Here is a 26,235-nt window from a genome sequence, read left to right as displayed (position 1 = left end):
GGGCTTTCCTTGAGTATGTTCTTTATTTGCAAAATGTTCTGTAATATTGTTTGAACATTTTGAATAGTTACAAGGCACTCTAATAATATGTAATAAAATGCAGGATTAGTGATCACATGGACAAAGGATCTTCTATGAGGGAGAAATATGTGAGGAAAAAAATCAATCCCCAATACTCTTTTAGGGCATAAATATGTGAAAAGACAACCCACCAAATGGAAGAAAATATTTGCAAATCATATCTGATAAGGGATTAATATCCAAAATATATAAAGAACTCCTACAACTCAACAACACAACAAACAATCCAATTCAAAAATAGGCAAAGGGCGTGAATAGGCATTTTTCCAAAGATAAGTGCATGAAAAGATGCTCAACATGATTAGACATTAGGGAAACCACAATGAGATACCACTTTATACCCATTAAGATAGCTGTTATTTTAAAAAATGAAAAATAACAAGTGTTGGTGAAGATGTGGAGAAATTAGAACCCTTGTACATTGCTGTTGGGAATGTAAAATGGAGCAGCAGCGATGGAAAAGAGTTTGGCAGTTTCTCAAAAGTTAAACATAGAATTACCATCAGATCCAGCAGTTGCACTTCTGGGTGTGTACTCAAAACAACTGAAAGCAGAGACTTGAACAGATAATTGATACCAATTTTCCTAACAGCATTATTCACAATAGCTGAAGGGCGGAAAGAACCCCAATGTCCATCAACAGATGAGTGGATAAATAAAATGTGGTGTACACATAAAACGATGGACTACTAGTTAGCCTTAACAAGGAATAAAATTCTGACACATACTGAAACATGGACAAACTGAAAACATTATGCTCAGTAAATAAAGCCAGACACAAAAGGGAAAATATTGTATGATTCTACTTACTTGAAGCACCTGTAAAAGGCAAATATAGAGACCAAAAGTAGAATAGGGGTCACCAGGGGCTCAGGGGAGAGGGGAGTGAGGAATTATTGTTTAATAGGTACAAAGTTTCTGTTGGGTTGATGAAAATGTTCTGGAAAAGGATGGGGTAATGGCTGCACTACACTGTAAATGTACTTAAAAAAAAAGTAAAAGTACTGTTACATGCCGCCAGTGTGGATAAACCTCAAAAATGTCGTGCTAAGTGAAAGAAGCCAGACACAAAAGGTCACATATTTTATGATTTCAAGCTGAATGATACGAAAATTGTTAAGACCGTATGATATGAAATACAGAAAAGATAAATCCATACAGACTGAAAGCAGACTGGTGCTTGCCAGGGGCTGGAGGGAGGGAATAGAGAGTAACTGCTAAATGGGTACAGTTTTATTTTGGGGGGATGAAAATGTTTTGGAACTAGACAGAGGTAGTGGTTGCACAGCACTGTGGATGTACTAAAGTGCCACTGAATTATTCATTTAAAATGGTTAATTTGGGGGGGGATGATTTGTGAAATTTATTGTTATGATTGCTTTCCACATTTAAATATATATTCACTTTTGAATTTTAATTTTTGCATCATTGAAAGTGAACTTCCAAAATGTATAAACCCAGGCCCCCCAAATCTGCATCCATCCCAGTGAAAAAAAAATGGAAGAATGAGCCTCCAAATGACAGCAATTATAAAATGGTTGATTTTACGTTATGTGAATGTCACCTCAGCTTAGGGCTATATTAATCATTTTTAAATTAAAAAAAATGTGAAGTAGAGCTCTACAACAGCTCTACAATAGGGGACATGGATAACAGAGACATATAGATTTTTTTTTATTTTACAGCAAAATCAATATACTTACTACCCACTACGAAAGTACACAGGGAAAAGATTCATTTCATTCTTAAATTATTAGGGTTCAACTTATCTTTAAGATGAGTACTTTCTAAACAATTCCAATTAACGTAATTTTAGGGCAAGGACTTGTTCTTCTAATGTTTTCACTTTCTATCAACCTACACAGTGTATAATCAACAAATGATAGTTCTGTATGAACTTGGCAGTAGTACCATTAAGCAAAGTCGATCAAAAAGCGTTTGTTCCAATCCATTTTCATGAGCTGCATCAGAACCCTGAATAGTAGGAGGGAGCTGTTTGGGATCTCCAACCAGAATCAGCTTTTCACACTCAAACCTAAAAACAGAATTCTAAAAATTAATCTAAGCAATGAGAGAAACATGCATTAACATCATTTACTGCACTATTTTCTAAAATGTATTTCAAAGAATTTGAATACCATGACACGTTCTCAGAACTAACAAGGCTTAACAGTGATAAGTGTATTAAAAGGCTTTAAAAAGTTGTGCAGTAAAGAATCCTTGGGCTTCCCTGGTGGCACAGTGGTTGAGAGTCCGCCTGCCGATGCAGGGGACACGGGTTCGTGCCCCGGTCTGGGAGGATCCCACATGCCGCGGAGCGGCTGGGCCCATGAGCCATGGCCCCTGAGCCTGCGCGTCCGGAGCCTGTGCTCCACGGCGGGGTAGGCCACAGTGGCGAGAGGCCCGTGTACCACAAAAAAAAAAAAAAAAAAAAAAAAGAATCCTTTACATAACTTTACTTTTTTCCACATAAAACCTAGTAAGTGTCCCCTGCCTCTGCAAGGACTTAGTATTTCACAGAACACACTTTGAGAAACAATGATTTTTAGAATCTATAAACTTAGAAACATTCTTAGAAGTCATCTGCCTTAAACTCTTGTTTTAGAGATGAAGCAAATTAGGCTCTCAGGGGTAAAATGTCTTTCTAAATAGGAATAGAATATAGTGGGGAAAAGTCCAAGTTTTGAAGAGAAACCTATATCCAAATTTTAGCTCTGTTATACTGTGTGGACACAGCAAGTTATTTAATCTCTACAGCTTCACTATTCTTATCAGTAATCCTGATATAATAATACCATGCATGGCTGTTGTAAGGACTTTATAAAGTATGTAATGTGTTTAGTAGACAGTAGGTGCTCCACAGTATTAACCCTCCACCCTCTCATGCAGGGCGTTACTTTCTCCATCCCTGGCTCCTGAGTAGGGTGACCAACTCATTCTGGTTTGCCCAGGACTGTCCCAGTTTAAACACTGAAGACCCCATGATGCCGGAACCTCCCAAGTCCCAGGCAGATCGTGACAGTTGATGCCCTACTCCCTCATCCTTACACCTGGGAAAAAAGAACTGTAAATTCACCAAAATAATTGTGTGCTTTATTTTACAGTGGTTGTTAATGTTACATCCCCATTTTTTAAGGGGAAGAAAACATACTTTTGGTTATGACGTGTGGAGATTTATTGCCATATATATTGAATCAAAATATATTAACATAAAAGTACTTGTGAAGTAAAATCTTTCTTGTGCGTTTTCAACACTTACAAACTGGAAATCAGAAGATTAAATATTTACTATAAAAAAGAAAGAAAACGAAACAACAAGGGGGACAGAACAAGGCCTAGGACTGAAGCCTACTGAGTCTGGTCTAGTACTCCTTCCACTACCTTTAGGATTCCTCAGTAAGAGATGCTTTGAAAGCACAGTGTTTCAATTGGCTGAGACAGCTTAGAAGATTTCATAGTTTCCTAAATTTTAGTAGACAAATTTTCATTTTCAACTTATTTTTCTTTATCTACTTTCATAATCTAAAAAATATTTTTGGAACCTAAACACTGGAATTATATCAAGGTAAGGAACTAAAGAACATTCTTCAGTAAAGTTAGGTTCTTAAACTATGACTAAAGAGGCACCTTTAGTCTGGTTGAGAAGCCTGCAACGTTCTAGTAGAATCCTAGCACTTGAACGTTCAAGGCTTTAAGAATGTCTAAACTGTGATCCAAGTAGTGATCCAACTGCCTCAACGGTGATCTAACAAAATTTTGATACATTAACCCCTCCCTCAAATTTCCCTCTGGATTCTTTCAAAAAATCAGTTTAGTACTTGCGTTGCTAGGAATTTTCACAAAAGTCTGGGAAGAGTTTGAACTGAGGAAATGTTTGAAATAATTGTAACATCTGAGCATCTTTGGAAAAGAACTTTTTAGGTTACCTTGCAATGGGAAGGAGGGAAGCCGGTTCTGTGATCTGACTACACTCATCCAGGACAGCCACAGGAAATTTAAGATCATTCATGCATGGGAATGGGCAGGCTGCACAGGTAACTCCAACTACTCGGACCTTTATTACAGGAAGAATGTTATTCATTAATAACTATTAAACAAATTAAGAGAATATATTTACCAAAGAACTTACAGGCTAAAATCAGAAATGAGCAGGTCCTAATTTAATCACTGGCAATCAGAAATCATAGGCCACTTTATATTCTCATTATTCCCACATAAGAAATGGAAATTCCTCTAAGAGTTTTATTTATGAACAGGTGATACCAATGAGCAATAGTTTATAGTAAACCGGGCTTTCACTTGGAAAGGTATCAAAGAAACCATTAATAATTATTCTTACATATCAATATGCTGGATAAGGATGTAAAACGGTAAGTAGTTTACATAAATGACTCATTTGCATTCACTGAATGTAGTCAAACTAAGCCCCTCTGGATTTGGTTGGGGAGAAGGGAGGAAACGTAAGTCTATAACTCAGATAATAAAAAGCTGGTCTGAAGGCTTCTGAGGACTTCTAGAACCCAAACTTGTTGTAGATTGATTATTATTTACCATTCCCTCCTTCCCCGTGACAGTATTACTCATCCACACCCTTTGCTGCGTGCCTCTGCAGTGTCTCCCACCAGAGAAGTAGGTGGAGTATACTTCCCTGCCCCCTGACGTCGGGCTTGGCCATATGACCTGTTATAGCAATGGAATGTTAGCTGACATGCTGGGAACAGAAGCTTTACACGTATTTGTACGATCTTGCCTGCCCTCTTGCACTTCTGCAGTCTGTCAGGAGAGGGGCATCATGCCACAGACAACTGTTCTCAGAACGAGAGGCTTGACCCACACCAAATGACCTGTAGAGTTGTTAAGTTTGTTGTCTTAAATTACTGAGATTCTGTTTAAGCAACATGATTTCAGCAATAGCTGACCAAAACAGGGTCCCAAACAGGTTGACTGTCCCAAATCTCTCGCAGAAAAAGTGGACCCATGTCCACATTGTCCAACAAGCCAACAACCCTCTTTTCCTCCACTCCCTTTTCTTCCCCCCAGCCTCTCCTTTCACAGGAGAAAGCTACTAAATGACTTCTTTCTCTCCTCCCAGCTGACACCCAGACTGGCCTGGATCAGAACTTGATGAAGGAGATGATGCTACTTGTTGCAGCCGGAGACCCTATGTGTCCAGTGTTGGTTCCCAATACCTGGGATTAAGTGTCTGAGCCTCCTAGATTCTTAGGATAGATTTCAGACAGACCCTGCAAGGACTGGTTTGGTTTCTAAGAAAGCACCAAAGATAAAAATGAACTTGGATATTTTGCCTAGTGTCAGACTTTCTCTTCCTCTGTTTCTCCTAGAAAAAAGCCACGTTTCGTTTAACTTCCCAGGAATCTATTCCCACCTCTTCACTTTCCCCTTACGCCTATAAAAAGATATACATATAGGGAGAAAGAGAAAAGATGACTCTGTCATGGAGAGTTGGATGTGTTCACAAATTTGAAGAATGCTTTGCAATAAAACGTGCACTGGATAGACAGGCACACTTCAGTTGGATCCGAGCTATCACAGTCATTTGTTTTATTTAAGGGAAATAAATAGGAATAATACTCCTATCAACAGGAATAAAAGGGATCTGAATCGTATATATAAATTAAATAAACAAACAGACAAACTGAAGCTGTTTCCCCTCACCTGCTTCAGCAAGGTTTTATTGGTCCCCAGTTTATGCTGCTCAATACTTTTCCTCACATAGACTCTTTCCACAGGAGTCAGGTCTTCCTTCATGAGTGCATGTAGTTCTTTCAATTGTTCACTTTCATTTTCTGAGCCAGCATGCAAACTTAAAAAAGAATTACATAAAAGAATACCCTTTGATTCCATTTTCACAGCATCACAAAAAAGTAAAATGCAGATTTCCTAAAATAACACCAAGAAAAAGATACAGCTTTCTCTCCAGAAACCAGATTTAAGGTAAGACTTATATAAAATTATACTTCTGTGAACATCCTGTGACTTTTGGAATTTAGCGTTCTTACCTGTAAGGTAAAACTGGCTTGGCAATCTTCCTGACACTCCCAACCCTGACAAACTTTTCAAATCCAAGACTAAGAAGCCTTTAAAGAAAACAGGGTAAAATAGATTCTGATTATTTAGAAAATGGAATCTAAAAGTTTCACATAATATTTACATTATTAAAATTAACTTTGCATAACAGTATATTTTATATTATGTAGTTCAATGTGAAATGGCTAACCTCAAAGTAAATATAATGTAGTTGAAAGACTTTTTTATAAAATGTGTTTCAGAGAATTTAAAAAAATGTATTATCTTTTTTTTTAAAGCATGCCTTTATTTTCTTTTATTTTAACTTTATTTATTTATTTTTGTCTGCATTGGGTCTTCATTGCTGCGCACGGGCCCTCCTCAGCTGCGGCGAGCAGGGGCCACTCCTTGCCGCAGTGCGCGGGCCTCTCACTGTGGTGGCCTCGCCCATAGCGGAGCACGGGCTCTAGGCGTGCGGGCTTCAGCAGTTGTGGCATGTGGGCTCAGTAGTTATGGCTCGCGGGATCCAGAACACCAGCTCAGTAGTTGTGGCCCATGGGCCCATTTGCTCCACAGCATGTGGAATCTTCCCGGACCAGGGCTCGAACCTGTATCCCCTGTATTGGTAGGTGGATTCCTAACCGCTGCACCACCAGGGAAGCCCAAAAATATGTATCATCTTATGTTGAGGGCTCATGAAACGTTCATAAAATATTTATGTTAGAATTTATCACAAGTAAAATTGCCCTGGGAATTCCCTGGTGGTCCTGTGATTAGGACTTGGCTCACTGCTGTGGCCCAGGTTCAATCCCTGGTCAGGGAACTAAGATCCCAAAAGCCACGCGGCCAAAAAGAAAAACAAAATCTACAAAAAAACAGGGCTTCCCTGGTGGCGCAGTGGTTGGGAGTCTACTTATTAGCTATGTGGCCTCAGCAAAATACCTGACTTGAGTTTCAGTTCCTCATCTCTAACATAAGATATTGTGCAGAGCTGTAATGAGTATTAAACAAGATAAGGTATGTTAAAAAGCTAACACTCTTCCTACTAAATCTCGATGCTAAATATATGGTAGCTATTGCTTTCCATATTATTATGTCTTTAGGGGCAACTTTGTTTTTTTGTAGTTTTTTTTTTTTTGCAGTACGCAGGCTTCTCACTGTTGTGGCCTCTCCCGTTGCGGAGCACAGGCTCCGGACGCGCAGGCTCAGCGGCCATGGCTCACGGGCCTAGCCTCTCTGCGGCACATGGGATCTTCCCGGACCGGGGCACAAACCTGTGTCCCCTGCATCGGCAGGTGGACTCTCAACCACTGCGCCACCAGGGAAGCCCTAAAGAATCTCTTCTACATGTTTTCTGTTACTTTTCAGTAGTTAGTACTTACTCTTCTAGCTTCTTGATTTTTCTTTTATAACAGTCTACAGTTAAATTTTAATCTTAGGCTAAGCAATCTGAAGTTCTTTGCTGTTTAGTCTCCAGGTAACTTGTCATTATCTTGAATCAGAAAATGTCCTCAGCCACTGTTTTCGATTACTCAGAAGAAAGAGTACACACAGGTAGAACCTTCCTGGAGGGCAATCTTGCAAAGTATATTAAGAAGCTTAAAAATGTTCATATCTTTTATTCTAGGCCTAGGACATTTTCTTCAGGAAAGAATAAGAAATGGATACCAAGATTTATGTTTAAGGAACTTGGTTGCAATATTATTTATAATGGCAAAAATCTGGTAAGAACTTACTGATCAAAAATTGCTTATCGTATAAGAAAATCATTGCATTTAATAGAGCTATGAAAAATTTTGGTTTCTAAGCTTTAATACCATAGAGAAATAATCACTGAGTAAAAAAAAGCAGGACAGGGCTTCCCTGGTGGCGCAGTGGTTGAGAGTCCGCCTGCCGATGCAGGGGACACAGGTTCGTGCCCCGGTCCAGGAAGATCCCACATGCCGCAGAGCATCTGGGCCCGTGAGCTATAACCACTGAGCCTGTGTGTCCGGAGCCTGCGCTCTGCAACAGGAGAGGCCACAACAGTGAGAGGCCCACGTACCGCAAAAAAAAAAAAAAAAGCAGGACCCAAAACAATATATACTGTTGAATCCTAAGTTTGGAAAACAAAATGAGTGTGTGTATATGTATTAAAAGTCTGTAAAGAAATACAATAAAATATTATCTGTACTGTCTTGCATATTTTCTGCCATAAGCATTAACTTATATAATTATAAAAGTTAATTTTTAAAAAGTCTACACTTACAAATAACGGATTATTTCTCCTAATCAAACTTTATCATTTGTGTGAAATTCAGATCATTAAACATTGGAATATTGGTAAAACATTACATAATACTTTCTTTGCTTTTGTTTTTGGCCACACTGCGGCATGAAGAATCTTAGTTCCCCAACCAGGGATCAAACCCGCCCCATGCAGTGGAAGCACCAAGTCTTAACCACTGGACCACCAAGAAAGTCCCAATTTTTAATAAAATTTACACAAAAATTTTACACCTGTAAAACAGATTGTGCTATTGCCTTCCATGAAACAGCAACCGGCTAACTTATTAGTCTGTAAGTAGGATAAAATCAAATACAAAACCTGACAATTTTGGTACAAGGATGGGATAAAGGTAAAACTAAAGGTAGATCTCTCTTATTGAAACCAAAAACATAGTTTAATCAAACTGTTCAGCTATTTTACTATTATTTGTTCATATAGGCAGGTGGATAAGAGAATAACGCATGACTTGGTTTTGCAAGTTTAGCCTACTTCCAAGGTAACAACCCAAAGCTCCTGGGTCAGAGGCAAAGGACTTTTACTTATGGCACAGGAAGCAGCATAAGCACCAACATATCTTCTATGGTTTCCCTTGGTCCCCTTGTCCTATGAGGAGACACAGAGAATCCAAATGGATGCCTGCACTGCAGTGGATTGAGTTGTAGGAAAGGAACACTGAGCTTGGGAATCCACTATTTTTATAACAAGCAGTAAGTAACCCTGCTCTTTGTCTGGGAGGGAGATACTACCTCATCAGTCAAGGTTGCTCACTGCAGACACAACCCTGCGAAATGTGCTGAGTAAGAGTGGTCAGGGCCTTGCACGGTAGATTCCTCCCCCAACAATACACGTTCTGGGCTGGACTCAAATTTTTACACGAGCAACTAATAAGTTAGCCTGTTACTGTTTCATGGATGCTGGTTCTTGAGTCAGAGATAAAGGCCTTGCATGTCTGGCATACCCAGGAAAAATGTGCATGGACACTCAGGGCCTATGGTGATCTACCTCTCTCAACAATAACCTAAAACATTAGGTACTGAAATATACCTGTGATACCTACCCAAGAAGTACTCTGTCAACAGCTACATTAGTAGAAGAAGAAATCAAAACTTTCCATGGTCTTGCATTTCCAACGGTAAGAGCTTCACTCTTTTCAAATAGCTGCACAAAAAACAAAATCACCACTGCCAGCAAATAACTCTTTCCTGCTCCAAAAACACCTAATTATTTTGAAAGGGAAAAAAATAAAGGCAATATCATAAATAAATTTCTGAAAAGCACAAGAAATATTTCATCCATCTCCCTCTCTCCTTCATTTAAGTAATTTATTGAAAAATATTAACTGAGTGCTCACTATGTGCTTAATTAGGACAAGGGATAAATACATAGATAATTATTCAAAAGACCTCCATATTTAATGAGACCATAGTCTACTTAGGAAGACAGACAAGCAAAGAACAATGATAAAACAATATGGTAAGTAACATTGTTGGTATCAGAGAAAGAACATCTCTCTTTGCTTTGGTGGAGTTGGGAATGCTTCCTAAAAATAAAAAGAGTAACAGAACTAAATCTTCCAGGATAAGATATCCTGTTAAAGAGAGGGTCATTCTAGGCAGAGGCATGACAAAGCACACAGCTGACAAGTATTTCCATACAGCCTACAGCAAATAGGCAAGAGATGAGGCTGTCTGACAAGGTAGGCAAGGGGATAAATCACAAGAGTTCTGCTTGCTATGGCTAAAAGTTTGAATTTTATCTTAAAGACCAGGGGAAATCAACGAAGGATTTTAAGTAATGGAACTAAATCAGATTTTTTTTTTTAGAAAAACTACTTGAGGGAAAATATGAAGAAGGGTAAAACTAAAGGTAGGTCAATTAGAAAGCTGTGTGAGGTGATCATAACAATAATACATGCCAACTTTACTAAGTGCTTCCCATGTGCCAGACACCACTCTAAGCCCTTTATTTATGTTAACTCATTTAATCCTCCAAACCTATGAGACAGATGCTATTATCAAACTCCATTTTACAAGGTAGTCTCACCAACTAGGCTATACGGAGGCATGATGAAGGCTTGGATTGAGGAGGTGCAAATGAACTGGCGAGGAGAGAATCAATATGAAAAGTGGGTACAAACAAGAAGGGACATCTCAGTGACTGATCTGATGAGGGGAGAGAAACAGCAAGATGGAGGAGTGTTAAGAGAAAGTCACTTAATCTAGGGAGAAAAATAATCTAGGATGACTCCCAAGTGTCTAGCTTGGTCAACAGAGTGGATGTGAAGCAAATCCTCAAAATAGGACGAAAAGTAGCATCAGCTTCAGGGAAAAGGTCTGTGAGAGGAAATGAGTTAAAGAGGGAACAGATTCCAGATAAAAGTAGTAGCTCTGAAGAGGAGAAAGTAAAGCTCCTTCACTGAGACAGAACCAGAAGAGTAAGAATAGGTCCATACTTAGGTAAGTTGGAAAAGGAAGGCAGGACATTGAAAGGAGTTTCTGTTATGACCTCCATTTCCTATTTTAGAAGCAAAATCAATTTCAGAGAGAGAGAGTGGGGCAGGGGCAAGGATGGTATTATGGGAAGGATGAAGGTTTGGAATAGCTACTATGAAGGATGAAGGGTGAGCGGACTAGGAATTAATTAATAGAGAGCAACACGTAGATGTCTAGATCAAATCTGGATACTTTGATAATGAGAGTATAATGCTACCCACTCATCAGATATGCTGCCTATTCTCCCTTTTAGGGTGGTCAGTTCTGCTCTCATCTAATAGTTTACTAAAATGGGTCCAGATTTGAAAAATGTAGAGTTATTCTGGAATCTTGTCTGACTAGGAAATTACAAGCGAGCTGATTGAGTTACAAAAGCTTATATGACAATGCATTTACTAGAACCGTTTTCTTTTCTTGCTTCTTACCATGTATGATCGTGATAGGGAGGGTATGAATTCCCAGTTCCTTCACTTCACCACTTCCACGTGATGCCATCATTTGAGCTATCTGAATTAGAGCTGTAGCTTGATCCTTGTTTAACTTGTGTGCCTGAATTAACTCACTAGCTAACTGCAATGTTGCTCCTATACTGAGTAGTTCCAATTTTGTGCTGATATTCGAGAAGGCTGGTGGGATAAATTTTCTCTTATTGACTCTTTTGTTGCTCATTGTAGTTGATGAAGACCTATGCAAATGAAAATTTTTTTAAATGAGAGGCTTTTGAAATAGGTGAGTAGACCTAGTCATAACTTAGCCTTCACTTTATAAGCATCACAGCAAACATTTTTTTGGAGACACAAATAAACATATACCCCAATTTGGAGGAGGGTGGAAGAGAACTAACATTTGTTGAAAACCTACTATGTGCTGGCATTATACTAAGCATTTTACATGTTACTTGATGCAATCTTCACAACAGTACTATGTAGTTAATTATCCCAAATAGAGATACAGAAATATTAACATTTTTCCCCCAAAGCACACAGCTAATAAGTCATATACTGACTTAAAAGCCCATGTTCTATTAAATAAAACCGACTTAGGTAATTAATATAGCCTCCGTTTAAGGTAAAACTGCAATAAACTGGTTTTATTTCTATTAAGACTGAATTCCTGGGCTTTGCTGGTGGCGCGGTGGTTAAGAATCCACCTGCCAATGCAGGGAACAAGGGTTCGAGCCCTGGTCTGGGAAGATCCCACATGCCGCGGAGCAACTAAGCCCGTGCGCCACAACTACTGAGCCTGCACTCTAGAGCCCGCGAACCACAACCACTGAGCCCGTGAGCCACAACCACTGAAGCCCGCATGCCTAGAGCCCGTGCTCTGCAACAAGAGAAGCCACTGCGATGAGATGCCCACACACCGCAACAAAGAGTAGCCCCCGCTTACGCAACTAGAGAAAGCCCGCACACAGCAATGAAGACCCAAAGCAGCCAAAAATAAAATTAATTAAAAAAAAAATACATTCCTTTCAAAGTAGATAAATGACATAATGGATAAGGATATTTATTTTTCTTACCTAGGACTTTATTATGGTGAAAAAAATGAAATACCACAAGTTAGATCATAATATTACAAATTAGAAACTAGACTTTTTCTATCATTTTAGTGAATTCAATATAATGTCGCTCCCAATTTTTAAAAAAGGGGCACGGTGCTTGAGAAATTAAAAATGAGATATAGGTTATGTCAAGAATAAAATTAGTATCAATATATATACTGGATTCAAGCTGTAAAATGTTACATAATTTAAATGTTTTAAATGTTAAATAATTTGTAGCATAAAAGTACAGATAAATAAATAAAAACACTCAAAAGATCCTTAGGAAATTATTCCTTGACCAAGGAAAAAGATTTGCAGTAACCCTTACTAGACTCTACCACAATAAATAAATAAACAGATAGATGAATGGGTGGATTGTTGGGAAATGATGTGTATTCCCCTTTCTCTTTTGAACCACTGACAAACAGTAACCTCATAATCACTGAAAGAAAATTAACACTTTGTTGGCAAAAATTTATGTAATGTACTTTTATAACATTTTCATATTTACAATTAGTCATCATTTTTTAATACCAATGACCCAAAGGTAAACAATGACTTACATTGTTAACAGGTACTGTGTTAGAGGTAGAGTAGCCGGATTAAAGTTGTCCTGAATATTTTTCAAAGTGGTCAGCTCTGTGCTAGCATTACAAGCCAATAATGCATGGACCACTGCTGTAGACAGAATGCAGAAAATTAACATTAATGTAAATGAAATGAACCATTAAAAAAACTCTATTAAATGTACACATAACTCAGAGTTCAGCTACTGAATTAATCACACAACATAAACGCTTAAGTACATGCAGAGGTCCTTTTATCCATTAAACTACTATACTACATGCTCATTCATACTTTATAAATTGCATAACTTAACATCAAATTTGGACTTCCATATGTCAGTTAATGAGTAAGAATAACTGTTTTGAGTTCGGGTGTGGTGACACTGCTTAACAGCCAGTTTGATTTAATCAGCATACATTGTACAGTAGTGTTTATGGAATTTGTTAACATTTTCTTGCATTTCTTCCTCAATTATTTTATAGGAATATATGGAAAGCAGAAAATTAGAATGCTTTTATTGGTGAGGAAACAACTGCAACAAATATGAAAATATGCATTCAAAAAATGACAAACGTTCACTTAATTAGGCTCTTATTGAACTCAAGCTGGTTGACTAGGTTTATTCAGTTCTAAAAGAAAAAAAATCAAGTTAAAAATGTCTATGAAATATTTGAAATGGGTCGTTAAATGCTGTGTCTTAATTAGATATGGACCAAATTCGACCATCAGAAATTACTCCAGAGATCAAAATGTATAGAGAAGTATACAGATTCATAGAACTGGATAGGGATTCAGCTTACTAAAGCTTCCTTTATTAAAAGAAAAGTAAGGCTCAGAGCCTACTGTCTTATTAAGAATTTCTCAAGGCAGATGATAAAATAGCCTCAAATGAAAATCATACCCTCCTGCTCAACTGCTCACGAAATCTCTTGCAAAATCTACAAGACCTTCTCAATGTAAAAATAAATGATTTGTTTACTAAATGTATACTACTAGAATAATAAACCAAGAGGATTAAATAAATCAAGAACTGGAACTTGATATAAGAAATTATTTAAGAAAATTCTTATTTATATGTTTAATATTTATATTTTTAGAAATCAGGTATATACCATGTAAAATTCAACTTTAACAAAATACTTAAGTGAGGGGTCAAGATTTTATTATATTGTTAGCCCTCTAGGACTTGAGCTGCAGAAATATTTAGATATTCAACTTTCATACACATTTCAAGAATACTGTACACAATAATAGGTAGTAGAGGTGGATGCTTTTTGTTGGCTTTAATCAAACAATCCCACACAAAGTTAGCATTCTTGCTCACAGTCATCACATGTCTTTCATTCTTTTTTAATACAAATTAATATGGGCATAATAATACTTACTGTTAGTGGGCCAATTCGAAGGGAAATAACCTTTCAAAGGTAGTAGCTCTACCTCATTGATAGATGATGGACCAAAGAAAGCACTACATGCAATAAAAGTATCCAATTCAAAGTCTAGGGTTTTTGAAACCACCCAAAGATCATCTGAAAAGACAAACACTTTTAAAGGATTCAGAACTATGCTCCATCCAAAGCTACCTTGGATTTCTTTGATGCTTAGTCCTACATTATTTCTCAAAAAAACAAACTTGGTTATTATCACCAACAAGATTCCACCCAGAGACCCAAACACATAACATTTCATTCCCATGTTTTTAACTCAATTAGTTTAATGTTTTTAAAGTTACTTTATAATTTTTAAAAAAATGTAAATAAAGCAAAGATAACATCTAACTCATTTTTCTCTTATAGCTACATTTGATTTTCCCAAGGTAGGGTATTAGTCTAAAAAGATGCTCCACCATGTAAAGGTTTCTATGCTCAAATAAAGTTGGCAATCCATGGATAGAATACAAGTTCTCTTAACAGACTTCCACTTAACATATGTTCCAGATTAATTAACGTTCTCCTTTCTTCTCCATAGTACACTGAGCACTCATAGCTAGTAGGCTGCTTTCCAGAATATCTATGCACTATTTCTACCATCAGTGGAGTTTACAAAGAGTCAACTGCATTTATTCTAAAACTTATTTATACTAGTTGTATTTGCTATTATAATTATATAACTTAATCACATATTATTTGACCCATTATGAGTATGAAGGAAAAAACTTGTTGTTTAAAGAAAACTACATTCCGGCCTTACCTGGTGGCACAGTGGTTAAGAATCCACCTGCCAATGCAGGGGACACAGGTTCAAGCCCTGGTCCAGGAAGATCCCATATGCTGTGGAGCAACTTAAGCCTGTTTGCCACAACTACTGAGCCCATGCGCCTAGAGCCTGTGCTCCGCAACAAGAGAAGCCACCGCAGTGAGAAGCCCGTGCACTGCAACTAAGACCCAATGCAGCCATAAATAAATAAATAAATGTATTTTTTTAAAAATGTAGGTAGCTATAAGGTACTAGATTTAGCTTTGCTTTGTTGATTCAAAGTTTCTTATATCATTTAAAATAACTAATCAGGGCTTCCCTGGTGGCGCAGTGGTTGAGAGTCCGCCTGCCGATGCAGGGGACGCGGGTTTGTGCCCCGGTCCAGGAAGATCCCACATGCCGCGGAGCGGCTGGGCCCGTGAGCCGTGGCCGCTGAGCCTGCGCGTCCGGAGCCTGTGCTCCGCAAGGGGAGAGGCCACAACAGTGAGAGGCCCGCGTATGGCAAAAAACTAAAAAAAATTAAAAAAAAAAAAAAAAAAAAAAAAAAATAACTAATCAAATAACAAAAGCAAGCTAGGTTAGGATCAATGACAAGCGTAGGTCATGAAACCAAAGATAAAAATTAACCCAACTTAGGGACTTCCCTGGTGGCGTGGTGGTTAAGAATCTGCCTGCCAAGGCAGGGGACAAGGGTTTGAGCCCTGGTTCAGGAAGATCCCACATGCTGCAGAGCAACTAAGCCCGAGCACCACAACTACTGGAGCCTGCGCACCTAGAGCCCGTGCTCTGCAACAAGAGAAGCCACCGCAATGAGAAGCCCGCACACTGCAATGAAGACTAGCCCCCACTCACTGCAACTAGAGAAAGCCCGTGCGCAGCAACAAAGACCAAACGCAGCCAAAAAAAGAAAAAAATTTTTAAGGATTTTATTTCCAAATATACAAAATTTGGGGTCCAGGGTTGTCATATTGTGCAGCAATGACAGAAGTATCAATAAACTCATTACATTTTCAGCTTATTTTTTATATTAGGTTCAGGATACAGTTCATTCAGTATACTTATGATGCCAAGAGCTTGGTGTGACTCTTTAACCAAAATTAAACAGTTTTTGGTAGCCTATAATAAAGCTTTTAAAAAAACTAAAATTTAAAATATGCTTTTTAGGGGTGGGGGGAATAAAATAAAATATGCTTTTTAGAAATGGTCTAATTTATTGTACAATAATTCACAATATGTACTATGAAACTGTACTCTTAAAAATCTCTTTAATATAAAGAATTTACAGGGCTGTATGTAAGTGAGATACAAGGCTAGACGCAGCCACAACATAATCAGATCAACTTACCTTTGCTGTAAGTCGAAGAACTTTCCTTCCGACTCAGCTTAAGATAAAGTTTGCTCTTAGGTTCATTATAAAATTCAGGATCTACAGTAGTAAACTTCTTTAGTTTACCATACTGTTTTCTTTGAAAATCAAACCCTTTTCTGCAAAATGAGTAAAAGACAAAAGTGAATTTGAATATTAAGGTATGATTTTTTTTTTGAGATATAACTGACATATAACATTATATTAGTTTCAGGTGTACAACATAATGATTTGATATATGTATATACTGTGAAATTATCAGCATAAGTCTGGTTAACATCCATTGCCACACAAAGTTTTTTTCTTGTGAAGAAAATGGATGAAGTTTTTATTTTTAAATAAATTGAATTTTTTAAAAAAGCACTGAAGAACTCATTGCGTGTATAAAATTTTTTTCAAATAAAAATTTTTTCTTGTAATGAGCTCTTACTCTCTCACCACTTTTCAAATACACAGTAAAGTAATATTAACTATAGTCACCATGCTATACATTACATCTGCAGGACTTATTTATTTTATAACTGGAAGTTTGAAGGTACAAATTTTTAAAAAAAATCTTTAAAATACAGTATGAAGAGGCAAGAACCAGGGATGTGTATGTTTATATACTTTCATACATATATACACAATAAAAATACATTGTGTCAAAGGAAGAAAATAGCAAGCCTCACAGAAACATCATTAGTTTTAAAAGATTGAGATAGGAATAGTATCTAAAAGACAGGGTACTTCAGTTTCTGTAACTGTAAAAATGGAATAATAAATTATCATATTACTATTTCTTATAAATTATGAAGATTAAATGAAATAATACACGCAAAGTGCTTAGAAGAGTGCCTGGCATGTACAAACTCCCAATAAATGCTGTTATTATTAAATTACCATGCAAATGCTCATTATATTTACTTTTTGGGTAATCCAACTTTTGTAAGACATGTTTCCAAAAAGTAGCATTCTATCATCCTATAAACTATGTAGTTCAGGCTTGTGAATGACCAATATGTATTATCCTGTGATGATAAAAATTATTCTTGTGATTTTTTTGATAGGGTTTCCCTTAGAATTATGATTATATGTAAAAATGCTTAGAAAAATGGCATTCCCGCCAGTAATCCTGATATTGCTGACACTGCTCAATGTTTAGAGGGGGCCAAAAATAGCTTTAGGGAATTATTGCCATTTTATAGTCATAAAAAATGAGGTACTCTATCTTTTAGACATTCTTCCTATCTCAATCTCTTTGAAAACTGATCATAATTCTGTGAGGTTACTATTTTCTGATATAATTAGAGGCAATTACTTGGCACCATAAAACATACCTCACCAAAAGCTGGCATTCCTCATAGAGGGGTATCTTTTGACTTCTTAAGTACAAGCCAATACTTTTTATATCATTTAAAACCATGCTAGGTAGAGATTTTTCCTGTGTTAAATATCCTGGGGTCACTTCTTCAAGCCACTTGAAAAATTTACATCGGTCAGCTCTGGGTCCATCGCAGGTATAAAAGAGACGACCCTAAGGGGAAAAAGATATTGAAACTTTAGTGAGAAAAATAATGTTTTTATTTTTATTTTTTTTTACTGTTTTTGTACTATGTTTGTCAAGACTTTTATAAAGACTGCTTAAAAAAAAAAAAAAAAGACTGCTTGGCATTAATGTACTCCAATAAATTAGCCGCTATACAACTTAATCTTTTTATTAATTTAAACAATAAATTAAAACTTAAAACCACCTACTTTTCATTTATTACTTTTTATCAAAAATTACACTATTCTGAAAACTCAATCTTATTTGAAAAATAATATTTATTGATCTCTGACTTAACATGTTCACTATAGAAAACCTGAAAGCTGCCCCAAAACAACTATAGGGAACATCTTGTGCATTTCTTCTTTTTTTTTTTATCATTTACTCTTTTTTTAAAAATTTTATTTAGTTTTGGCTGCATTGGGTCTCTGTCGCTATGCGCGGACTCTCTCCAGCTGCGGTGAGTGGGGGCTACTCTTCGCTGCAGTGTGCGGGCCCCTCATTGCCATGGCCTCTCTTGTTGCGGAGCACCGGCTCTAGGCGCCCGGGCTTCAGGAGTTGTGGCTCGCGGGCTCTGGAGCGCAGGCTCAGCAGTTGTGGCGCACAGGCCTAGCTGCTCCACGGCATGTGGGAATCCTCCCGGACCAGGGCTCGAACCCACGTCCCCTGCATTGGCAGGCGGACTCCCAACCACTGCACCACCAGGGAAGCCCCTCGTGCATTTCTTTCCAGACTTTTTTCTCACTCACGTAAGTGCAAGCATGCACACACACACACACAAGGATACACACATGTATATTGTTTTAATAAAACTCAGATAACAACACATTTTCTAGTCTATAACCTAACTCTTATACCCAACAACATACTATGAGCATGACAACCATGTCATCAAATAATCTTAAAAAGAAAAAAAAAAACACTTTTAGTGGCTCTATAATATTTTATTCTATGGTTATAATATTTTTATGAATCCTTGCTTTTGAAAACTAAATTTAAAACCAAATTTACATACTCAACTAATGATGAAGTGGAATATGCAAGCAATGGAGGAAAGTTGTATTATTATGAGTGAAAGCACAGTCTTATGAGTACAGAACATCGGTCAATATTACAAACATTTTACTAACTTAACTTCTTCCATAATAATGTTATCAGCAGTATAAATTAAATCAATATGCTTTTCTATTCCCCTGGCCTTATCAGTTACGTTACTCATACTAGGGATCACACAGTAGACCAGCTTTAACCTTTACTTCCTTCAGGCTCATCTCTGCATTCTCTAAGCCCTCAGGTTGGGACATATTCCCTTCTCAGTGCTCTCACTGTAATTTGGGCATATCCCTCCTACTTTATCAATTACAGTATTATATAAAATTTCCTTTTATATATCTCTCTCCATCCACTACTGTGCAACAAGTTCCTAAGCAACTTGAAGGTTGATTTTAACTCATATTTTTGTATCGTCGAATGCAAATCATCTTTCAGGAAAAATGTATTGAGAGTTTACTATATGTTCGTTACTAATGTCTCAAGCAGAAGGCTCCCAGTCAAGACTTACTCTTTAAGCTTGTTGTAAAGCAATAGGTACCTAAGCCTTTTATGAGACTTACTTGTCTCATAAAAGGAGGGGAAGAGGGAACAATACCTTATTTGGACCTTCCTTTTTAACCATGACAAGTTTTGCAGGCTGATGATGATGGCAGGATGGCACATTATTTTCTACATTTTTCAGTTTGTCTCTGTTTGATGATGTGTAAAACGATATGTCAACTGTTGAAAGAGCTCTGTGCAACCTTTGTGCCAACCCAAACAGCAATATATTTAAATGTTCTACAAAAAAATTTTTCAAGATAATTTTAAAAAATACATAGGTACAGATGAAAATTAAATACAAAATAATTTCACATTTGTATCAGATATGTATTAGCTAAACTTGAAAATAGCCTTTTGACAGTAAACTATAACCTAATACTAACATCCATTTTTTAAGTCCAGTTTTACTCTTGAACGAAACAAACTATGCACCATACTTAAAATTTCCTACATAACAAAACCATCTGTAACAGTTCCAGTTAAAAAAAATTTTTTAAACTACACCTTGAAAAAGATAATGCTGTCATTTCCCACTCAAAACTCAACTTTGATCTGAAATTAAAATACAACTTGCTGTCAAAAACTGGATTAAATATATAGAAAATAACAAATCTCAAGGAGACGATTTAATGTAAAAATTCATAAAAGATACACTTTCTTACAGCTAAACTATTTACATTAAGCAGCAATCAATCATAATAAAATAAAAAGATAACAGTCATACCTATGAGACAAGATGTAAAAATTTGCTTATAATGAGCAGGAGACTGAAAAACAGCTGGTATGTGAATTTGCCTTTGGGGAAGATATGCAGATTTTATTTTCTGCCCACTTGGGAAGCATAGCTCGGAGTCATTTATCTCCTGAAATGGAATAATTCAAGTTGTTATAACAACTCCAGAAAAATACTGTTTACTAATAAGCAAATTCCATAGATATGTTAAAGGAAATAAACAAATTTTTCTTTTGACTTCCAGAATCCATGAAAACCATTTTCTAATTTTAAATGAGAAACTAAGTATAGCAAGAAAGGCTATGCCATGGCACTTTTAATGATAAATAAGACTAACTTTTCTTGTCTGCCCCTTAATAAGTTTTTAAATATTTTTGCTAGGAAAAACTTAACTGATGTGAGTGAATCATTATGTATCTCTATTTCTGGTTACAACTATAGTAAGAATTGTTCATAACCAATGTATAATAAGATGTATCTTTACCCTAATAATGATCTGATCAGCAAAACTGAGCTGAGAGTGAAAAATGAAAACAATCATAGTAACTGTAGTAGTGGAAGCGATGGTAGAAACAGAGCTATAATTTAGTAAGTATCTATTACGTGCCAGATACTGCACCAGATACTTTCAAATATATAATTTCATTTAACGTCCACAAACTCTAGGAAAGATCTTAAGTCAAAGAAAATGCGAGTGTAGCAAGAGTTTTGGAAAACTCTAAAAAAAAAACAAAGCCATTGGCTCCGAGACTAAAATCATTGCACCTACATGATTTTGGTAATTCTTTTGTTGAAATTCAGATAATAACTACTGGAAAAAAGATGCAAAACACGGGTACATTTCCTCACCTGAAAATCTCCTGTTACACTGCAGTTGTAGCAGGCATACTCTCTTAACACATTTTGAATTTCCTCAGTCTTAGAAGTCTGCTTTAAATTCAAAGAAAACGCTTTCTTTCTGGAAACCAAATCTTGACTGCTAAGATCCTGCTGCTGTTGCTGAAGCATGTGTTTCATGATTTGCAAATGCCCAGAGTCTACAGAACTTTCATTCACAGCACCACTCTGTCCTTCACCCGTGTCACTAACATGCATCCCAGAAACAGCCTCAGCAAAGAAGCCATCTGTTACTTTCTGATCAACTCTGTCTGGAGTAGTCAAGTTGCACTGGAGTATGTTTTGATATTTCAGCCACTTGCTTTGAGTAGATATATTATCAAAAAGTGAAACGTCCCTCGGAGTCACTTCCTTAGATTCTTTAGAGATAGAAGTTTCGCTCTGGTCCTCTGACCCAAAGCTAAAAGAAGGAACTTCTGACTCTTCACAAAAGTTGAATATTGGAGAACCAGAAGACCCTTGCCTGTCACAGTCGATCACATATGAACAAGAATCTACATCAGGTGGCCCACTGGCAGGTGGCAAAGTAATAAGTGGAACTCGGGTTCCACTTACTAATGAAAGCCTTTGAAGGTTCTTATCCTCCAGAGAACTCGATTTTTTCATTACTAAAGAAAAAAAAAGCTAGTTAAATAAAAATGTATTACGGACATCACCCAATCTCTAGAAAACAGTGGGTATCCATACAAAAAAGCAAAAAGTACCAACATGCCTTGTACCAAAACAAACAAAAATATCACATTTCCTTTAAAAAACTTTAATGGTTTTAGTCTCCAAAAAATAAAGAAACTTTTCCAAGGTTGATAAACTTGAAATCTTTCTCTTTTTCTTTTCCCTCTTAGCTAAGGATTTCCACTCACCAGCGCCCCACCAATTACTACATTATATTTACATAACACTGAAGTTTTCAAAGTATTTTACAGCCGAGAAGGGATTCATCATTCTCATTTTATAGATAAGATTGCAACAAGGCCTAGAGGTAACATGACTACCAATTGGCAGAGTTAAGACAAGAACCCAGAACTAGTTTTTTGTTCTCAACTTTATATTCTCCAGAGACTGAAGTTCAAGGTTTATTTATCGATGTGTTGCAACTTCCTTTATATATTTATTACATTCACAGACTTTACAAGTCTGTGAATGAAAGATTATTTTTAGTTTAGTAACAGTCTCTCAAATAAAAAACTTCACTTTACATGGACAGACAGATTACAGCCATATGGTAGCAACTGTCTAAGTTGAGAAAGTGAAAATCACCAGGTAAAGTTCTTGCTTTCAGGGACTCCTCAGAGAATTCCAGTGTGAAGTCTTCATCTCTTGAGTTCAAAGGTAAAGTAGAAACAGGGCTTAATGTGGAGATCTTTTGTTCTGGTGACGTCACCTATCCAGAAAGAAGAGACAAAACTACAGATCAAAATCTTTTCCCCTATAGTTTGAATGAATTCTAATAACTATTGTAAAAATAATGCTTTCAAGCACATTGTGTAGAGCTATAGTGGGGCAAAGCTTCCTCCAAAAGGGGCAGGACAGAATAAACTCACTACAATAAACAAGAATAATAGAAAGTGAAATACAGAACATAAAACCTGTTGGATTTACTTGAAATGGGTCAGATTCTGATTTGGATTGATCTGGGTTATGGGGATTTGGTTGTGAAGATCAGTTTCCAGTCTAAGGGTCTCAGGCTTAATCAGATCTTATGTTTGGAGCTGTGAAGGTAAAACTTCCTGAAAACCCAAGGACAGCTTTCTCTTAGGTCCTCAGGTCTAGGAGGACTTTTTTGATATATTCCACATCTGAACAGTCATATTATTCTCTATGTTATTCTCCTTAGAACAGTATTTAATTTTGTTGCTGCTTCCAGAAATTAATCACCCTAAAAATCTAATACTAATTGAACAGACAAAACTGGGGCTTGGGCCTCACAGGCAGCTGGAATCAGGGCTTACACTGCTGTCACTAACTCCGTCTCTTTCTCTGAAAGTCTGCTTCTCTCTCTTTCCCTGTAGACCAGATTCCTCCACATGGCAGGAAGCACAGCCCACTGAAAACTTCCTAAACTTTACACCATTAACCACTGTAGCAGACGCTGCTGCTGTCCTGGCCATGTCTCCTTGGCCCATCTATGAGGTCATCTACAGTTGGGGAATTGCTCCCCTACCTGTCCCAGGCTTCCTACCTCTAGCATCTGCATCATTCTGCCTGAGGACAGCGGCTGGGGGAGTGCGCTGGGACAGCAGGTAGGGCAGACCAGAAGTGCCAGGTGGTTAATATGCCCAGGAGTAATCTTCAGCCAAAGAGGGGTGGGAATTGGTGCATAAATACCTTACTTTCCTCATTCTTTGGGAGGACAATTCTGAGTTTTGTTTTATAGGTCTTAGAGGGTTCCCAGCTGGACTCAACACCTTTTATTATTGCTTTCTTCCTTTCCCTGTCCCCCAGTGTGACTGTATTTGGAGACAGGGCCTTTAAGAGGTAATAAAGGCTAAATGAGGTCATGAGAGTGATGCCCTAACCTGACAGAATTAGCGTCCTTATAACAAGAGAGTTCTCACTCGCTGTGCTCTCTCTTGCTCTCTCTCTCTCTCTATGTGCACATACCAAGGAAGGACATGTGAGGACATAGTGAGAGGGCATAGTGAAAAGTAGCCATCTGTAAGCCAGGAATAGTTCTCACCAGAAACTTGATCTTGAACTTCTACCTTCCAGAACTGTTACAAAATAAATTTCTGTTGTTTAAGCCACTTATCCTGTGGTATTTTGTTACAGCAACCCTAGCCAACTAATAGAGTCCTGCATCTCACTCCACTCAGTAAAGCCCACCTCAGTCCACGCTGTTAAGTCAAAAAAGCCAGGAGTCTTTCTCCTGCCCTTCCTTCATCCTACTCTCTACATCCAATCCAGCAACAACCATGCTTCTAACTCAAAAATTTATCTTAAATCTCTTTATCAACTGCTCTACACTTTCACTGCCACAATCTCTACTTCAAGTCACTATCGTCTACGGCTCCTCTTGACTGGTTCCCTGGCTTCCACCACAGTGCCCATCACATGCATCTTCCACCCAGCAGCCAGCAAGATCTCTTAAAAATGTAAATGTAATGGGTGTTCTGCTGAAAACCCTTCAGTGATTTCCCCGGGGAACACAGAGCAATATCAAAGTTCTTAACCTGACCTGCAAGGCTTTGTATGTCTGGTCCTGCTCCCTTTCCCAATTTCATTTAATTACCACTTTCCCTGTCACTTTCCACAATCCAGCTACTTTGATCTCCTTTCACATTCTTGAACCCACCCAACTCTTTTCAATCGCAGGGTATTTACACTTGCTGTTTCTGTACGTGGTATGTTCTTCCCCCTACTGCTGCCCCAGCTGGAGAAGCCTTCCTAATCATCTATAAAGTAGATTCCCCTATAATTTCAGAGTATCTTCATAACTTTTCTGTATAGCGGTTATCTCAGTTTGTTTGTTCTCTTGAGTAACATCTCTCTCCCCTGCTGGCCTTTAAAATCAGAGATCATTCCTGTTTTGTCCACCACTCTATATCCAAGTCTTACAAGTTCCTGACCTAGAGAAGGCATTCAGTAAACACTGCTGACTTCCTATTTATTCATGAATTGTATATTTCACAGTAAAATTTCAGTGCTCATTTCACACGTGTTCCACACACTTCCAATTAAGATCATGCCTAGGCACTTCATTGCATATCATTTGTTACTACTCTTGGGACTCTTTTTCTGGTATATTTTCTACTTGGTTTAAGAAAGCTATTAACTTTTCAAGTTTATCTTATCTTCAGCTCCTTTACAAAATTATTTTTAAACCTCTCTTTTTTTTTTTTGTGGTACGCGGGCCTCTCACTATTGTGACCTCTCCCGCTGCGGAGCTCCGGACGCACAGGCTCAGCGGCCATGGCTCATGGGCCCAGCCGCTTCGCGGCACGTGGAATCCTCCTGGACCAGGGCACGAACCCATGTCCCCTGAATCAGCAGGTGGACTCTCAACCACTGCGCCACCAGGGAAGCACTCATTTTTAATTGATTCATCTAATTCTATTTTTTCCTTTCTAATTATGTATGCCTCGCATTTCATGTCACATTGCAAAAAATAAAACATCTGAATAACAAAGAAGATAGCAGTAATCCACATTTTGTTATTTATTCTAACAAAAATTATACTGTGCTGTTTCATTACTAAAATAATCATGGTTGGTTGTTCATAAACTTTCTTGATCATGTTTAAAAAATCATCTAGTCTTAAGATTTTTATCATTTTAGTTTTTAGTAGAGTCATTTCTTATAAGACCACAAACATTTTTTACTCACAACTGTTAAAACTTTGTTTAGGGAATTCCCTGGTGGGCCAATGGTTAGGACTCAGCACTTTCACTGCTGGGGTCTGGGTTCAATCCCTGGTCAGGGAACAAAGATCCCATAATCCGCAGGGTGCAGGCAACAAAACCAACAAAAAAACCTTTGTTTACATTATACCTTATTTGCTTCCCACGAAGTCCTCTCTGTTGATTTAAAATTATAATCCAAATAATTATATAAATGTTCTGAATCTTTAGGAGGGAAATCTAAAATTGCTGTGGGGGGAAAAAAAAGCATGGATCTTTATATAGTTTGTTCAATGTCAAATAACTTCTTAATGTCACATTTTATTTATAATTTACTTACAATCATTTTCAACTGAGTCCTTATTAGACTCAGCTGTCACTTGAAAATTCTCTTCAATATTAAAGCTAGTACCTCCTTTTGGAAAGTTTTCTTCATCTGGGAACTAGAAAATAGAGATCTACTTATCAGTTCAGAAAAAATGTGTGTGCATATCCATATATTTACCTATCTCTCTCTACACATATAGTTTATAGTTATAACTTGAGACATAGACAAACAGAAAGAAATATGTTATAAAGCCAGTTCCATTCCGGAAAAGCAGG

General features: G+C 37.4%; 1 protein-coding gene across 1 annotated transcript in view; it reads right to left on the bottom strand.

The window, feature by feature from the left end:
- ZGRF1 (zinc finger GRF-type containing 1) overlaps nucleotides 1-26,235 on the bottom strand; it is a 69,236-nt gene that overhangs the window by 2,289 nt on the left and 40,712 nt on the right. Inside the window, exons 10-25 of the mRNA XM_032633616.1 lie at nucleotides 25,973-26,075; nucleotides 25,784-25,881; nucleotides 22,553-22,676; nucleotides 21,248-21,903; nucleotides 20,390-20,528; nucleotides 19,718-19,902; nucleotides 17,861-18,057; nucleotides 16,521-16,660; nucleotides 14,365-14,508; nucleotides 12,976-13,090; nucleotides 11,295-11,554; nucleotides 9,435-9,594; nucleotides 6,102-6,179; nucleotides 5,758-5,905; nucleotides 4,008-4,135; nucleotides 1,993-2,116 (exon numbers count right to left, since the gene is read on the bottom strand). Coding sequence (XP_032489507.1) covers nucleotides 1,993-2,116; nucleotides 4,008-4,135; nucleotides 5,758-5,905; nucleotides 6,102-6,179; nucleotides 9,435-9,594; nucleotides 11,295-11,554; nucleotides 12,976-13,090; nucleotides 14,365-14,508; nucleotides 16,521-16,660; nucleotides 17,861-18,057; nucleotides 19,718-19,902; nucleotides 20,390-20,528; nucleotides 21,248-21,903; nucleotides 22,553-22,676; nucleotides 25,784-25,881; nucleotides 25,973-26,075 — 2,799 coding nt within the window. The remainder of the gene's footprint in view (nucleotides 1-1,992; nucleotides 2,117-4,007; nucleotides 4,136-5,757; nucleotides 5,906-6,101; nucleotides 6,180-9,434; nucleotides 9,595-11,294; nucleotides 11,555-12,975; nucleotides 13,091-14,364; nucleotides 14,509-16,520; nucleotides 16,661-17,860; nucleotides 18,058-19,717; nucleotides 19,903-20,389; nucleotides 20,529-21,247; nucleotides 21,904-22,552; nucleotides 22,677-25,783; nucleotides 25,882-25,972; nucleotides 26,076-26,235) is intronic.

Source organism: Phocoena sinus, chromosome 5 (assembly GCF_008692025.1).
Source record: "Phocoena sinus isolate mPhoSin1 chromosome 5, mPhoSin1.pri, whole genome shotgun sequence".
In the NCBI taxonomy this organism is placed as follows: Eukaryota; Metazoa; Chordata; class Mammalia; order Artiodactyla; family Phocoenidae; genus Phocoena; species Phocoena sinus.
The sequence above is the reverse complement of the archived record's forward strand: the minus strand, read 5'-3'. Positions and strand labels throughout refer to the sequence as shown.